The 18,068-nt window shown below is 45.6% G+C and overlaps 1 protein-coding gene across 1 annotated transcript; it reads right to left on the minus strand.

Annotated features, from left to right (window-relative positions):
• Positions 1-3,849: 3,849 nt before the first annotated feature.
• On the minus strand, positions 3,850-12,695 carry LOC108925060 (uncharacterized). Its single transcript, XM_029251902.1, has 4 exons — positions 12,642-12,695; positions 8,600-8,721; positions 5,443-8,430; positions 3,850-3,899 (listed from the first exon to the last, which is right to left on the minus strand). Exons 2-4 carry the CDS (start codon positions 8,697-8,699, stop codon positions 3,850-3,852), a joined length of 3,138 nt encoding a protein of 1,045 aa, XP_029107735.1. The 5' UTR covers positions 8,700-8,721; positions 12,642-12,695.
• Positions 12,696-18,068: the final 5,373 nt, after the last annotated feature.

An 18,068-nucleotide genomic window follows, 5' to 3' on the forward strand; every position in this document is an offset into this window, starting at 1 on the left:
CTTTTGTTCCCTCAGTCTGTTTCCTAGGTGTGCATGTTCCAGTCCCGAGTGCCCGTCCCGTCAGTTCCTGCCTCTTGTTCTTCAGTCCTGGTCCATCGTTCCTGTCCGGTATTTCGTCACGTCTCAGGGTTGCGGTCAGACTCACAGATTAGCGTTTCACTGTTCACCGTAGTTCCAACACCGTGTGTGTTTCCTGGTCTCGTGTTTCTTGTTTCACTTCCACCGAGTGTCTTACAATACTCACCGTACACTTCTAACCTCACACTGCACGTGAAGTCATTATATATTTCGTCTGTGTTTGGACGTAATAGCAACGCGCGTCCGTGTCGGACTCCCATCCGGACGCTACACATGCCTCGACAGGTCAGAGCTGTTTTGGTGGCACAAGGGGGACCTACACAATGTTAGACAGGTGGTTTTAATGTTTTGGCTGATCAGGGTAGATAGTGATTCTGCAAACTGCCTGCTTGTAAGTTGTGTTAGTTTAATGCCATGAACTAAGCAATGAATCAATGGAAATATTTCACAACTAAAATGCTGCAGAAAAGCTTGGATTTATTGTCTTCCCAAGTTCACAATTCACAACTTGTCATGGTGAACAGAGGATGTGGGGGAGGCTGGACCCAAGTGCAGGATCGTTTATTTAGAGCCAAGGGATCAGATGTGTTCTCATTGTCGGGACAGGCGAAGGGTTGGTGGATCGGTGGTCAGAGTGAGAGCAAAGATAGATAGTCGAAGTCAGGAGGCGAGGCAAATAGTCAGGAGCCAGGGAACGAAGACCAGGGTATTGCTTGAAAAAATTCACAAAGGCCCCAGAAAGCACAATGCATTGATGTTGATTTTGAATTACTGTGCACTGTTTGGATGTTCAAAGGCCATGGGGAAGCCCCTTGGTCTTGGTGAGCCAGATATTCTGTTTTCTAATTTATCAGGTTGGAGAGTTCTTTCTTCTGCTCTGCCAACTTGTTCTTCTTCCAACTTCTTTTCTATAACTCAGTGTAATAGTTCATTGTTAATACAGCAGTGGTTTCAGTTTTATCTCCACTGTTTTACATTTAGTATTTACATTGATTCACTTAGCAGATGCTTTTCTTCAAAGCAACTTACAATGGTTACTATGTAGGGTTACTAGCCCACACACCTTTTTCACCAAGGTGACTTACACTGCTAGATACTCTGCTTTACAATGGGTCACATATCCATACATCAGTGGAACACACTAAGGGAGAACCTGAACAGCATGTCTTTAGACTGTGGGAGGAAACCCACACAGACACAGGGAGAACATGCAAACTCCACACAGACTGAGCAGGGATCAAACCCACATTCTCTCGCACCACCCAGGCCCTGTGAGACAGCAGCGCTATGCACTGTGTCACCGTGCCGTTTTCAAAATTCCCTCTTACGGGTTGGAAGGCAACCTACTGACAAGTTGACTGATCAGAAATATGATGATCAGAATTAAGACAGAATGAACTAACTTGTGTGTATGAACTAACTAGTGGGGGACATCAGATCACCACAGGTTCGGGACCTCACTTTTATTATCAGCATGCCTGCTTTGTCTGCCTGGGAGGTGTCGTTCGAGTCCATCGGTGTTTCCATGCTATAGCCAAGCTGTCGAGCACCTGTGAGCGCAAAACAAGAGCACATCCGTTCTGCCGTTCTACTCAAAGTCCACTTCCCCGGCACTCCTTGCTAGTCTCTTTCTGGGGATGGCCTAACAAGTACAGTCCTTCTGGTGACCTTCTGATGGCTGACCTTACCAATGAGATAAGACAAATAAGACATGTGAATAAGACAACTTAGAACTGAGGACTCCAAAGTTCAATCTAATTCTTATTCACTTGTTTGTTTGTCTCAAGTATTCTTTCTGCTGCTGTTGTTGTTCTGAGGGTTGCCACACAGAATTTCAATGTATTGTGACGGCGCTGAGGGGAGTTGTAATAGCTCCATGTAAATAGTTGATATTTGTGTTCATGTATGTACATGGTGGGGGTGCAGTGGCGCAGTGGGTTGGACCACAGTCCTGCTTTCCGGTGGGTCTGGGGTTTGAGTCCCGCTTGGGGTGCCTTGTGATGGACTGGCGTCCCGTCCTGGGTATGTCCCCTCCCCCTCCAGCCTCACCTGTTTTGGTGGCCGCGAGATCTCGTCTCTGCTTTTTGCGGACGATGTGGTCCTGTTGGCTTCATCAGGTCAAGACTTGCAGCGTGCACTGGGGAGGTTTGCAGCCGAGTGCGAAGCGGCGGGGATGAGAATCAGCACCTCCAAATCCGAGGCCATGATTCTCAGTCGGAAAAAGGTGGATTGCTCCCTCCGGGTTAGGGGGGAGTTGCTCCCTCAAGTGGAGGAGTTTAAGTATCTTGGGGTCTTGTTCACGAGTGAGGGAAAAATGGAGCGGCAGGTCGACAGACGGATCGGTGCGGCGTCCGCAGTAATGCGGTCATTGTACCGGTCTGTTGTGGTGAAGAGGGAGCTGAGTCGTAAGGCGAAGCTCTCAATTTACCGGTCAATCTACGTTCCTACCCTCACCTATGGTCATGAACTCTGGATCATGACCGAAAGAATGAGATCGCGGATACAAGCGGCAGAAATGAGTTTCCTCCGCAGAGTGGCTGGGCGCACCCTTAGGGATAGGGTGAGGAGCTCAGTCACCCGGGAGGAGCTCGGAGTAGAGCCGCTGCTCCTCCGCATCGAGAGGAGCCAGTTGAGGTGGCTCGGGCATCTGTTCCGGATGCCTCCTGGACGCCTCCCTGGGGAGGTGCTCCGGGCTTGTCCCACTGGGAGGAGGCCTCGGGGCAGACCCAGGACACGTTGGAGAGACTATGTCTCCCGGCTGGCCTGGGAACGCCTTGGGGTTCCCCCAGAGGAACTGGAGGAGGTGTGCGGGGAGAGGGAGGTCTGGAGTACTCTGCTCGGACTGCTGCCCCCGCGACCCGGCCCCGGATAAAAGCGGAGGAAGATGGATGGATGGAGAATAAAGATGTTTACTACATAGTGACTAACATAATGAAGAATAATTCAAGAAAAATTAAAAAGAAATCATGATACATTTGTACCTCAAGTTACAAACTTAATTGGGACCAGAAATTGGACTCGGAAAGGTCCACAAGTCTACCCACTACGACATAATCAATGAAAGCTTAACTATATAGCTTTATCCCTTGATTTATACATGGGTTACGTTCTGTTAACCCTCTCAGGGCAAAATTAATATTGGTAGTTGGAAAAATAATTACCAGCTGATGTTAATTTGCAACGTCTGCATGGAAAGGGTTGAAAACATCACACAACGTTAATATCAACTGAAAATGAACTATAAAACTCATTGTCATAGAGTGCTGTGCTCTGTGCTCCACATGCAAGACTGAGCCGTGCTCATCCCTTAAGTGTCACCAGGGAGTACAGAAAGGAGAGTGGACTACAGATCAATGGAAAATCACATGTGGAGGATGAATTAAAAAGCATTTCACTCTAAACAGCATAACAGGAGAAGCATATCTCCTCATGTGATTATTTGGTGAGTAGTTTCTTGATGCAGCAATAAATATATATACTGAAGGATTTGTCGCAGAAACTGCACACTCCCCCAAAGATTCTGTTTCTATTCTATCTGAGCATGAACTAACTCTTCAATGTGAACATAATTGCAGACTTAAAAGTACAATATTATTTAGCAATAGTAAGCACGTGTTCCCCCATAACAACAAAAGAAGATCTGAAGGCATTCAGTTTTTTCAATTTTGTAAAATCATCCTGACCATCACAGAAATTTCAGCGGTGATTTTCTGTGGGACATCAGAAACGTCACCGCTAACATGTTCTGTCCCTTTAACTGATCACATCCCATCACACAGTAAAGCTGATCACCTTCAGATACACCATGATTCTGTCTCGATCTAAAATTGACACAAAGTAATGTTTCTCACGGTCAGGAAAACATGATGCATGAACACACACACAGTGACTGAAACTACTTGTCCCGAGCAGAAGCCTAACACAGCAACACGAGGCGCAAGGCTGGAGGGGGAGGGAACACACCCAGGATGGGATGCCAGTCTGTTGCAAGACACCCCAAGTGGGACTCGAACCCGAGACTTACCAGAGAGCAGGTGCCAGCCAAACCCGTTGTGCCACCGCACCCCTTTTACTAGAACAATGGACCGGAATAAAAAAAAAAAAACAGTTTGCAATTAAATACTGGAGCTGTGGGGGGTGCGGTGGCGCAGTGGGTTGGACCGGGTCCTGCTCTCCGGTGGGTCTAGGGTTCGAGTCCCGCTTGGGGTGCCTTGCGATGGCCTGGCGTCCTCTCCTGCGTGTGTTCCCTCCCCCCCTCCGGCTTTACACCCTGTGTTGCCGGGTTAGGCTCTAGCTCCCCGCGACCCCGAATGGGACCAGCGGTTCAGAAAATGTGTGTGTGTGAGTTTCATATGTAAATGTCACTGTCATTACTGTATATCATGAACATATGACACTTGTCAAGACAAAATGCCCCTTTTCCAGATGTCGATTGTCTCCTCTGCTTAGTTCACTTAATAAAAGGTTTTAATTCTTGGTGTCCTTTGAAAAAATCACTGAGCTAATATCAAAAATTTTAAAATACAGATCAATTTAACAAAAGTTAGGCCTTGGATTATAACAAGACATTTTCTTATTCACAAAAATGTTTATTGTAATATATTTTTCAGACTTAAGAAAAGGAAAAGAAAGATGAAAATCCTTTTTTTTCAGGTTTGGATTCATTTCTCTTTAAAGTTTCATTGTATTCCTTCATTTCATCTGGAATAAGGCTTTCATTCTTGCTGACCTTTGAAATAATCAGTGTTTGATCTCTCATAGCTTCAAGTGACTGAATTCGAAGCAGGTATCCATCTTTAGCCTCAGCCTTTTCACTTTCAATGAGTAAATCAATGTATTCTGGGGTAGAGAGAGGGTTTGGTTTCAGAGCTATTTCCTTCAACCTTGCCAAACACTGTGAGGATGTCTCTATTAATGCCAACACCTCATCTTGAAGTTGTAGAATTTCCTCCTGCTGTTTTGCAATTATTTGCTGAGCTGTCAATTTAGCACCGTGAGCTGTCTCATATTTGGCTTTAATGTCTTCTGACGTTCTTTTTTCCTTCACCTTCGCATACTCCCATTTGTATTTTTGGTTAAAGTGAACACTCCAGTGACATTTACCAGAACATACTCTGCAGTTCCCATTAATATCCATTGCACTACATGCGTGCTTTTCATTATCATCTGGAATAGCACATGGGAAGTGGCAGGTGATAAAACACTGCTGACAGTTGGTGATATACTCTCCAGATTCCGCAATGTTTTTCTGAACTGGTTTTGTTACCTCTATTTCAAATTCATAGTTTTCATTTGTAATTATTTCTGTTTCGTGTTTTTGAATTATTTGTTGGGTCATTCTAATTTCATCCAGTTTTGCCAAACCAACACGAATCTGTGGCTGCAAACCTGCAATTGCTGTTTCCAGCTGTTTGCGTTCTTTGATGACCTCTCTTGTCAACTTCAAGCTCCTTGTTTCCAACTTGGTTAAGGCAGAAAAAAAGTTCTTCATACTCTTCATACCCATAGTCCAGAACATCTGGTCAAAGGTATCAGCATCAGCATCATCTTCTTCATTCTCATTATTACTGTTTGGTGTGGCACTAATAGAATTGTCAGCAAACAGTGTTGAATTATTGAATTTAAAGTGAACTGGAAGCCCATGTTTAGTTTTAGGAAATGGTACACCAGATACATTGACAGCCTCAAGAACTAGGGGCTTTTGTCCATCAGCGAATGTCACAAGCAGTTGAATATTTTCTGCAATGTCTTTACCAAAAATGGATAGAATGGCATCAAAGACATACTTCTGTGCATGTGTTAGGCGGGCAAGAGAGGCCTGAGTCACAAAACACAAAGCATCAATCTCACTGATTCCCTTCTCAGAGTTGAAAAACATTCTGATTTGTTCAGTGATCATTCGGTCTCTTTTTATCCCCTTGGTGTCACCAAAACCTGGGGTGTCAATGATAGTGATGGAGTTGTTGATTCTGTACCCGTCTTGATAATTGATGTCATATGCTGTGACAAGGGATGTTTGACTCTCTGCCTGGGATTTTGAAACACCTTCATCAATCAGTTTGAACCGAAATGTATCCTCCCACTTCACATCCAAGATATAGTTGATCATCCCATTGATCAGAGTTGATTTTCCTGCTCCTGTGGCTCCAAGAACCATAATGATTCGATGTTCTTTCCGGTTTTTTTTACCAAAAGCGTATCTTTTGCAGTCCTTCAGGTTTATATCTATCTCCTGCAGAGGAATTTTGTAAACAGATGGTGTCCCTTTGCTCAAACATTCACTCATCTGTTTCACCTTTTCAGCTAGTCTTTTCATTTTCTGAGGTGTTGAAATAGATGCTGTCAAGCTTTCTTTACTTTGACCGTGTTCACCGCAGTTGCAGCGAACTCTGACCTCATATGCTGTTTCTGGCTGTAGCCCAGTGATTTTACAGGTTTCACTGGCACAAGTTTTCTCTTTCCACTTTCCATCTTTTTCTTCAGGTCCAGGTGACTTTTTTCTGTATTCAACAATATAGCCTTGGATGCTGGCCCCATGTCCAACTACATCAGGCTTTGTCCAGCTAATCTCAATTTCATGTGAGTCTACATCAGTAGTACTCGGTTTACCAGGAGGACTTGTTGGCAACGTTTTAACCTTGTCGCTGTCTTCACTGGTAGGGCTCACTCCGACACAACACACTGCTTTATACCTCAACTTATACTCAGTATTGGGGAGCAGTCCAGACACAACACATATTATGTTGTCTTTGGGCGTCTTTATCTCTTTCCATTCATATTCCTCGTCCACGCAGTATTCAATCAAGTACTCTGTGACCTCGCTAGAGCCGTACTTTGGAGGACTTAATTCTACTGTCACGCTGTCATGAGTTCTTTCAATTGCTCTCAGTTTTCCAGGCTTTGATGGAGGTTCAAAATTATCTGTTTGCTTTTTGCTGTCTTTATAAAGGTAAATTTTCCCACCTTTGTGTCCACTACCAGAAACTGAAGTTGATAAAAATTGTGCATTTGCACTGTCCTTGTTTGCTTCTGCAAAATTAACAAACAAGTAAACTTGCCTTCTCATTGTGTCTAGCACATCCTTCAAAAAGTACCACCTGGGAAGTTCAGCATCTTGTCTTCTTTCAGTTTCAGTGTGAACTGTGTTCACACCTGACAGAGTCTTTAAGTACTCTGACAAATGTCTGAGATAGGGCTCTTTATCATTCAGTGATGTAAAAGCAAAACATACCACATACTTAGCTTTACTTTTAAACATCTCTATGTCAAAGGCCTTCTCTGAAGTCAACATTGTTGTGTCTTTCATTACTTCGATGATAATCTGGAGGATATCGATTTCCCTTTCTTTGGAATCTAGCCATTTCTGAAGGGTGTTGCTATTGAAAAGAGACTGTTGTTTCTTTTTCAAGATTTCTGCCAGTTCTCTTTCCCCTTTTCCTCCTCCTCGGATCAAAGGGAGAATCTCTGACAAAGAAGTCTGAAATATTGACTTGTACTGAAGGCACATATCTTTAAAATCTTTGACTTTTGTGCCGATCTCTGGAAAATGGGATGTGACATTTCTGTTCATCAAGTCATTGCATTGCATTTGTAAACCACTGAGTTCTTCTAGCACTGTTTGTGTTTCTTGAACCAATCCAAGACTGATCTCATGCGCTACTCTAGTAGCAGAAGAATCCAGATATGTTAAAGGAAGCAGCCAAATCTGTACCGGTACAGCATGTTCTCCCCGTTCACCCAGTAGCTTTGGCAGCATTGTGTAAACTTTCACAGCTTCTTGAAAAGACACAGGGTTGTTTTCAAGGGCAAAGTCTCCATAAAATTTACAAGAAAAATTTTCAGCCTTTGCATTGTCATCATCTGTCATCTTTAAAGTGCCCTTCCCATCCACTGAAAAACAGTTTATCTTCTCTACCATCATTTGTAGATTTCCTTCAATATTTTGATGGTCTTCATTTTCTGAAACTTCTTGATCAAAAACAAAAAATGCCTGTGCACCATAAAGTATCGCTGTCACCACATGTGTGGCTATCCCCTGACCAAAAACATATGGATATTTCACATTACCTCTTCCAAAATGATTCATTGACAGCTGTTTGAATTTTGTAGTTGTTTTGTACTGCAAAGTCACACGTGCCTGCTTTTTCGAAGTTTTTGTGTCTTTCAGAAAATTTGCTGATCCCCCCACCTCAACAAGTCCTCCTAAGAAACTTGCTTTTAATGAAGCCTCAATGTTCAAAGCAGATGATTTATTTTCTATAGAGTCTGAGGCATGAATATTAAATTCTGTGTTGTGTTGGGAGTTTTCAAGAGTGTCTTTTACAAGGTCTTCAGGATCCCATAACGTAACTCCTGCATAAAAACCGTGTTGTGGACAGGGACAAAAGAGAACAGTTTGTGTTGAAAGCTACATTAAACTTGTTAACCATTCATTTAAAAACTGGCCATAATTTTACAGCTCAAACGAGAATAATGAAAATGTAATAACATTTTAAAAATGAATCCTAATGGCTTACGGTACCTGGAACCAGACTGTCACTACGACAATCGTACAGCATCCCCAAATGGAAAGGTCTTCCAAGCGCAGCTACCTTCACGTGTGTCTTCGAATCAGCTTCCATTACTTTGGTTCTGTGGAAAGCTCTGTGGGCAAAAACATACATTTACCTTACAAGGTTACTCAGCAGATGTTTCCATCCTAAATGATTACGTTTACTTAATTAGCAGACACTTTTGCCCAAAGCAACTTCCAATGAACTCTATGTAGTGCCATCAGCCCACACACCTTATTCACCAAGGTGACTTACACTGCTAGATACACTACTTACAACGTGTCACTCATCCCATACATCAGTGCAACACACTCTCTGTCACTCCTACACTATGGAAGGACCTGAACAGCATAGCTGCTGACCGAGGTGCTGTGAGACAGCAGCACTACTCACCGTGCCACCATTCTACTTATGAATGCCATTACCAAAAACATCTCCAACCAGTGTCCCATGTACCATGTCTCAAAGATCTCTCAATTTAATATTATATTGTTTTCTGAATTCATTTTTAAATGATCCATTTTTCATTCAGAAGCCTATTATTTTTTCCTAAGAAATAATTTTAATTTAGTTCCCTCAAAATGAGAATTTGCTTTATTGACAGGGTGAGTTTACTAAACAAATCAAATTAAAACTAAAATGAGAGATAAGTGTGGAGCGTGATAATGTGAGAGATTTGACAGGTGCCCGCTGTGTGGTAGGTTTGGGTTTGGAACCCTGCCTGGGGTGCCTGGCAACAGATTAGCCTTCCATCTTGAGGGTGTCCCCTCCCTCTTCGGCCTTGTGTCCTGTGTTGCCAGGTAGGCTCCAGCTTGCTGTGACCCTGCCTGGGGCAAGCAGTTTCGGGCAATGTGTGTGTGTGTGTGTGTATGTAAAAGAGCAGAAAAATGCAAAATAGTTTTAACATACTTCAGTTAGACTTCACACACACACACACACACACACACACACAAACTTTCAGAACCACTTGTCCCATACAGGGTTGCAGGGAACCAGAGCCTACCCAGTAACACAGGGCATAAGGCCAGAAGGGGAGGGGGACACACCCAGGACAGGACACCAGTCCACCACAAGGCACCCCAAGCAGGACTCAAACCCCAGACCCACCAGAGAGCAGGACTGCAGCCCAACACCCCCATCAGAACCACTCATCCCATACAGGGTCACAGGGAACCAGAGCCTACCCAGAAACACAGGACATTAATCCAGAGGGGGAGGGGACACACCCAGGACAGGACACCAGTCCGTCACAAGGCACCCCAAGCGGGACTCGAACCCCAGACCCACTGAAGAGCAGGACCCAGTCCAACCCACTGCACCACTGCGCCCCCGGAGGACAAATAATTGTTGTTAAATGATGTTATTTAAGGGGGTACAGTGGCACAACAGGTTTGGCTGGGGCCCACTCCGTGGTGGGTCTGTGAGGGGGATGGCGAGACGTTACCTAAGCTACCTGCGTAATATAATGCGACTCTTGGGAGCTTTTGAAGCAGTTACACCCGCAAGGGTCATCTTGGACAATGGAGCGCCGGTACTTTTGCTGTTATCTGGAGTACACGTATGCATATTATTGCTGCAGAGAACAAAAACACCCCAGTCCAAATATTTCAAAATATACAACTGAATGTGTACATACTAAGAACAGAGAAGTGGTCTATGGTCGACTCGTGTCTCTCCTCCTCTTTGAAAAACATGGTACTGTGATTCCGCATTGCAACTCAGGCAGCGATTGCCAATGTGAGCATTGTCACATTAAGAGTACTCTAGCCCAGTGGCGCTGGGGGGCACTGGGGTTGATTATATTTCAAGGGGGCTGGTGCCACCCCGTCCCACCGCTTTAGACATGCTCCTGGTTAAGAGAACAATTAATCTTTTTAACATGAAATGATCAAGTGTTTTTTTCCTGGTAAAAGATGAATTTTTGCAGTAGTTTGAACATTTTTCGGTATTTTATAGGTAGATATGTTGTGTATATGTTGTGAACAATATGTTTGGCTGACATGATAAAATTTTTTGTGGGATGCATTTTTTATGGGTTCTTTGTTTTAGGAATTCTACTTAACAATGTTGAAATAAATCTGTCTCATTGCAATTAAAGCTCAAAAGCAATACTGTTATTTTTATTTTTTTTATTTTATTGACACAGAAGTATCGATACAAGATTCTGAAAAGAACGTAGAGCAAATCAATCGGGCTAAAATCACTGCTCCGTGGAACTAAACAAATGCCACTTTGGCAGCTTTAAACTTCGAACAAATTTTCAAATGTTGACATCTGCTTTTATTTCCAGTTCATGTAAAGAAGCACAGCTTTCCGAACTGTCTGCTTCCTCTCCGCTGCTGAACCGAGAAACTGACCGAAACTGACACGGGGCAGCGGCTCTATCTGATGGCGGAGGGAAGAACTTTCACTTTCATTTTCACTTTGTACTGGTGGCACAGCATAAAACTGAACTATGAGATAGGTGGTCGAAAAACAACATAAAAACTCGAAAGTAAAAAGAAATATTCGAAGAGCATAGTTAAACCTGTAGCAGCCATGGGGACATGTGCCTCTCCACGATGCATGAGCTACTTACAACTGAGACGGATTCCAACGTACAGCCTAGAGGCATGAGTGCTGCCTGGTACCCCATCACTTCTACCATAATATATCGTTTAAACAGCCTATGTGGTTTTGTACTCATTTCTCGCAGCTGTTTTGCTTGATACACAGTCCAGGTAACGGACAAAACAGATCGTACTGCAGTTTACATTTACATTTACATTTATTCATCACTTTTCTCCAAAGCAACTTACAGTGTTGAGGTTACAATTATTTACCCATTTATACAGCTGGGTAATTTTACTGGAGCAATTTAGTATAAGTGCCTTGCTCAAGAGTACTACAGCTGGAGGTGAAGGTTAAGAAGCTTCTGTGCTCTTTATACTGTAACGGCGCTGAGGGAAGTTATACCAGCTTAGTGTAAATAGTTGGTCTTAGTGTTCATATGTACGTAGTTGTGTGTGTGTGTGTGTTGTGCTGATTGGCTGTCGTTCTATTTATGTTCAGTGTGCAAGAGGAGAATTCTGGGGAGTTCCGGGGGTAGCCCCTTAACCATGGGGTGCAGCAGGGGGGCTGGGAGTGACCCAGGAGGATTCTCCAGTGGTCTGTACAATTTTTTTTTTCTTATTATTTTTATTCTCTGAAGCATCTTTGTTTTTTTTTTAATTAATTAACTTTATTTAATAAAGTCATTGTTAAGACTGCATTTTTTCTACCCTGACTCATCAGCTGGTTACTAGTAGCTCTATGGGGAAAACACACACACACCATCTGAGCCACTTGTCCCATACAGGGGTGCAGAGAACTGAAGCCTAACCCAAACATAGGGCAAAAGGCTGAAGGGGGAGGGGACACACCAAGGACAGGACAACAGTCCATCACAAGGCACCCCAAGCAGGACTCAAACCCCAGACCCAGCAGAGAGCTGGACCCAGTCCAACCCACTGCACCACCACACCCTCTGCATGGGGTAACACTACAATACATTTGACTGAATGAAATCACACACACACTTTCAGAACCGCTTGTCCCATACGGGGTCGCGGGGAACCGGAGCCAACCCGGTAACACAGGGCGGAAGGCCGGAGGAGGAGGGGACACACCAAGGACGGGACGCCAGTCCATCGCAGGGCACCCCAAGCGGGACTCAAACCCCAGACCCACCGGAGAGCAGGACTGTGGTCCAACCCACTGCGCCACTGCACCCCCCTGTCCTGAATGAAATCAATGAATTTAAATGATTGGTAGTTCTGTTTTTTTTTTCTTTAAAATGATGACTATAACACGTCTCTTATTAAAATTCACAGGTAAACATACAGGATTCAAGTACTCTGCTATTTCATGTATCTTTCCAACTTCATAATATTTAAAGTTATTTAAATGCATTAAAATTGGAACAAGAAGATAAATAACAAAGTTGTTTATCTGAAGCAGATAAAATCATTTTAGAAAATCTGACACACATACCAGTTCTTCTTCACGATGCTGCCAAAGGTTCAGAAGGAGAAGGAAAGAAAGTCGTAGAAAAATGTCATCATCTTCCTGATACTTATGTGAACAGGTAAAGCTGAGTGAAAAGGCTGTTAGGAATGCACCAATATCAGTTTCTAAAATTTGTTATCAAAATAATACTTTACTGAGGACACATTTTGCTGAAATCTGGATACAAACACACTGTTTGTTGTGTGTGTGTGCAGAGCACTGCGGCGGTGCCTTTTAACGGCGGCCGGGGTGGGGTTCACTTTCGTTCTCACTGTACTGGCAACGACCCATGACTCAGCACCATACAGTAGGGTGGTCAGAACTATGGCTTACTTTCATTTTTGCTTTCAAAGTTTTGCTGTTCCAAAAAAGATTGAGGTATCTCTTAGAGAACACATGCCTCCCTTGCGATCTTTTCCCTAACCTTCGAGTAAAGCGCATGTCCGACCTTGGCTTGGTCCCTCGATTGATTCAGATAACCATTTGAACCCAACACTTCTTCTTCCATGGCCCATGGTGTCAGTCCTCATCTCAAACCTTTACCACAATATCGCCTGCCTCTCGACATCGACCCCGCTGACAAACACAAGCCTCATTCATCTTATCCCCTCACAGACACTTGGTCTCCATACCAACAACCCTGCATGCATCATTCCCTACCTCAGCACTGCTCCATCCTGCATGGGCTTTGTAGTTGCAGCATCAGATAAACTCTGCTCTTCAATCTGTCTTCGCATTCATTGTGACAGTATGTTACATTTACATTTATTTATTTAGCAGACACTTTTGTACAAAGCAATGTCCAATGAACTTTATGTAGTGTCATCAGCCCACACACCTTATTCACCAAGGTGACTTACACAGCTAGATACACTACTTACACTGGGTCACTCATCCATACATCAGTGGAACACACTCTCTCTGTCACTCACACACTATGGGGAAACCTAAACAGCACATCTTTGGACTGTGGGCAGAAACCAGCATAGACACAGAGAGAACATGTGAACTCCACACAGACTGAGCAAGGATTGAACCCATGCCCTCTCACACTACCCAGGCACTGTGAGACAGCAGTGCTACTCACTAAGCCACCATTCTACTTGTGCGTGCCATTCCCAAAAACATCTCCAACAAGTGTCCCATGTACCATGCCTCGTACCACCCTGTGCTTTTGAGGAGCACAAACCACTGCACTGGTCAGGTAGTTATAGTAAGTGAGAAAATCAAATGACAAGCCACAAATAGTAATTCTTGATATTAATTTGAATTTTTAATATTAGAGAGGGTACAGCAGCACAGCAGGTTTGGCCAGGGCCTGCTCTGTGTTGGGTCTGGGGTTCAAGTCCTGGTTGGGGTGCCTGGTGGTGGACTGCCGTCCCATCCTGGGGGTCTCCCCTACGCCCCCCAGATTCGGCTCCAGTTCACCGCAACCCCACTTGGGACATGCAGTTGTAGAGATTGTGTGTCTGTGTGCCTGTGCCTGCAGTGTCAATATTGCAGAGCTTGCTGGTGTTGTCATTTCATGTATAAAATTTCATTTTATATTGTTTTCTGAATTAATGTTAAATGAGACGTTTTTCATTCAGGAGCCTAAGATTTTTTTTTCCTAAGAAATATTTTTAATTTAGTTCCCTCAAAATGAGAATTTGCTTTACTGACAGGGTGAATTTCATAAAGAAATCAAATTAAAATTAAAATGAGAGAACAGTAAGTTACATTTATGAGAATTACAACTTTTGTGTTCTGTAAGGCTGTTGGAAAATAATATAATGGTATAAAACATCATCCATCCATCCATCCATCCATCCATCTTCCCCCGCTTATCCGGGGCCGGGTCGCGGGGGCAGCAGTCCGAGCAGAGTCCTCCAGACTTCCCTCTCCCCGCACACCTCCTCCAGTTCCTCTGGGGGAACCCCAAGGCGTTCCCAGGCCAGCCGGGAGACATAGTCTCTCCAACATGTCCTGGGTCTGCCCCGAGGCCTCCTCCCAGTGGGACAAGCCCGGAACACCTCCCCAGGCAGGCGTCCAGGAGGCATCCGGAACAGATGCCCGAGCCACCTCAACTGGCTCCTCTCGATGCGGAGGAGCAGCGGCTCTACTCCGAGCTCCTCCTGGGTGACTGAGCTCCTCACCCTATCCCTAAGGGTGTGCCCAGCCACTCTGCGGAGGAAACTCATTTCTGCCGCTTGTATCCGTGATCTCATTCTTTCGGTCATGATCCAGAATTCATGACCATGGGTGAGGGTAGGAGTGTAGATCGACCGGTAAATTGAGAGCTTCGCCTTACGACTCAGCTCCCTCTTCACCACAACAGACCGGTACAATGACCGCATTACTGCAGACGCCGCACCGATCCGTCTGTCGACCTGCCGCTCCATTTTTCCCTCACTCGTGAACAAGACCCCAAGATACTTAAACTCCTCCACTTGAGGGAGCAACTCCCCCCTAACCCGGAGGGAGCAATCCACCTTTTTCCGACTGAGAATCATGGCCTCGGATTTGGAGGTGCTAATTCTCATCCCCGCCGCTTCGCACTCGGCTGCAAACCTCCCCAGTGCACGCTGCAAGTCTTGACTTGATGAAGCCAGCAGGACCACATCGTCCGCAAAAAGCAGAGACGAGATCTCGCGGCCACCAAAACAGACACCCTCCGTTCCCTGGCTGCGCCTAGAAATTCTGTCCATGAAGATAATGAACAGAATCGGTGACAAAGGGCAGCCCTGGCGGAGTCCAACATGCACCGGGAACAGGTCTGACTTACTGCCGGCAATGCGAACCAAGTTCCTGCTCCGGTCATACAGGGAACGAACAGCCCGTAGCAACGAGCCCCGAACCCCATAATCCCGAAGTACCCCCCACAGGATGCCACGAGGGACACGGTCGAATGCCTTCTCCAGGTCCACAAAACACATATGGACTGGTTGGGCAAACTCCCACGAACCCTCCAACACCCTAGTGAGGGTATAGAGCTGGTCCAGTGTTCCACGGCCAGGGCGAAAACCGCATTGCTCCTCCTGAATCCAAGGTTCGACTATCGGTCGGATTCTCCTTTCCAGTACCCTGGCATAGACTTTCCCAGGGAGGCTAAGGAGTGTGATCCCCCTGTAGTTGGAACACAATCTCCGGTCCCCCTTCTTAAAAAGAGGGACCACCACCCCGGTCTGCCAGTCCAGAGGCACCGTTCCCGAACTCCACGCGATGCTGCAGAGGCGTGTCAGCCAAGACAGCCCCACAACATCCAGAGACTTGAGAAACTCGGGGCGGATCTCATCCACCCCCGGAGCCTTGCCACCGAGGAGTTTTTTGACTACCTCAGCAACTTCAGCCAGGGTAATGGACGAGTCCCCCTCCAAGTCCCCGGCCTCAGCTTCCTCTACGGAAGGCATGTCGGAGGGATTGAGCAGATCCTCAAAGTACTCCTTCCACTGCCCGAGAACATCCTCAGCTGAGGTCAGCAGCGCACCATTTCCACTGTAAACAGTGGAACACCGTTTCCCCCCTCTGAGTCGCCGGACGGTTTGCCAGAATCTCTTTGAGGCCGACCGAAAGTCTTCCTCCATGGCCTCACTGAACTCCTCCCAAGCCCGAGTTTTTGCCGCGGCGACTGCCAGAGCCACGTGCCGTTTGGCCCGTCGGTACCTGTCAGCTGCTTCAGGAGTCCCATGAGCCAGCCAGGCCCGATAGAACTCCTTCTTCAACTTGACGGCATCCCTTACTTCCGGTGTCCACCACCGTGTTCGGGGAGTGCCGCCGCGACAGGCACCGGAGACCTTATGGCCGCAGCTCCGAACCGCCGCCCCACAATGGAGGCGCGGAACATAGTCCATTCAGATTCAATGTCCCCCACCTCCCTCGGGACCTGGTTGAAGCTCTGTCGGAGGTGGGACTTGAAGACCTCTCTGACAGGGGCCTCCGCCAAACGTTCCCAACAGACCCTCACTATGCGTTTGGGCCTGCCAGGTCTGTCCAGCTTTTTCCCCCGCCATCGAATCCAACTCACCACCAGGTGGTGATCAGTTGACAGCTCAGCCCCTCTCTTCACCCGAGTGTCCAAGACATATGGCCGAAGGTCAGAAGAAACGACTACAAAGTCGATCATCGACCTCCGACCTAGGGTGTCCTGGTGCCAAGTGCACTGATGGACACCCTTATGCGCGAACATGGTGTTTGTTATGGATAAACCGCGACTAGCACAGAAATCCAATAACAACTCATCGCTCGGGTTCAGATCAGGAAGGCCGTTCCTCCCAATCACGCCCCTCCAGGTATCACTGTCGCTGCCCACGTGGGCGTTAAAGTCCCCCAGTAGAACGACAGAGTCCCCAGTGGGAGCGCTTTCCAGCACGCCCCCCAGGGACTCTAAAAAGGCCGGGTACTCTACACTGCCGCTAGGCGCATAAGCACAAACGACAGTGAGAGACTGTTCCCTGACCCAAAGGCGTAGGGAGACGACCCTCTCGTTCACCGGGGTAGACTCCAACACATGGCGGCTGAACTGGGGGGCTATTAATAAGCCCACACCCGCCCGCCGCCTCTCACCTTGGGCAACGCCAGAATAGTGGAGAGTAGTATAAACCATCATTTACATAAAATAGTGCTGCACTGATATTTTATTTCTTGACTTGAAAAGCAATAGGCAATATATTACATTACATTACAGCTCATCAGGATCATATACTCAGTGTGTTTTTTCACTCCTAGGCAGATAGTATCTCTTTTGTTATACATCTAACAGAAAATATAGACTTCTCCTTTCTTAACTGAGCTGAGTGAAAATATTATTTTTGGCCCAGGAGAGATTGCATGCTGCATTTTGTTCTGTTAAACATTGAAAAAGACTGCTCTGCTAAATAAATGCAATGTATTGTGGGTGCATTTTGAAGTTTTAATATTAATTTAGTTTTAATGTTGAGGTTTTTATTAATAATTACTATTAAAATTAAAGAAATCAAGTTGAGGGGGTGTGGTGGTGCAGTGGGTTGGACCACAGTCTTGCTCTCCAGGGGGTCTGGGGTTCGAGTCCTGCTTGGGCTGCCTTGCAACACACTGGCGTCCCGTCCTTGGTGTGTCCCCTCCCCCTCTGGCCTTACGCCCTGTGTTACTGGGTAGGCTCCGGTTCCCCGTGACCCTGTATGGGACAAGCGGTTCTGAAAATGTGTGTGTGTGTGAAATCAACTTCAGTTCAAGCAGCACTTTGATGCCCATTTCAACATCTTGCTCTTAGATACCACCAAGATTTTGGTGATCTGAGGAGTTGAAAGGACTCCTGTGTAATATTCACAAAGCAGCAGACAGTAATCACTTGGTAATATAAACTCATGTTGAACAACAGTCTTACTCAGATCCATTGCATTCATTTCTGTAAATGCAGTAAATGGAATAGGTAACCTGGATTTAGACTTACTTGTG

This window comes from Scleropages formosus, chromosome 5 (assembly GCF_900964775.1).
Source record: "Scleropages formosus chromosome 5, fSclFor1.1, whole genome shotgun sequence".
NCBI lineage: Eukaryota > Metazoa > Chordata > Actinopteri > Osteoglossiformes > Osteoglossidae > Scleropages > Scleropages formosus.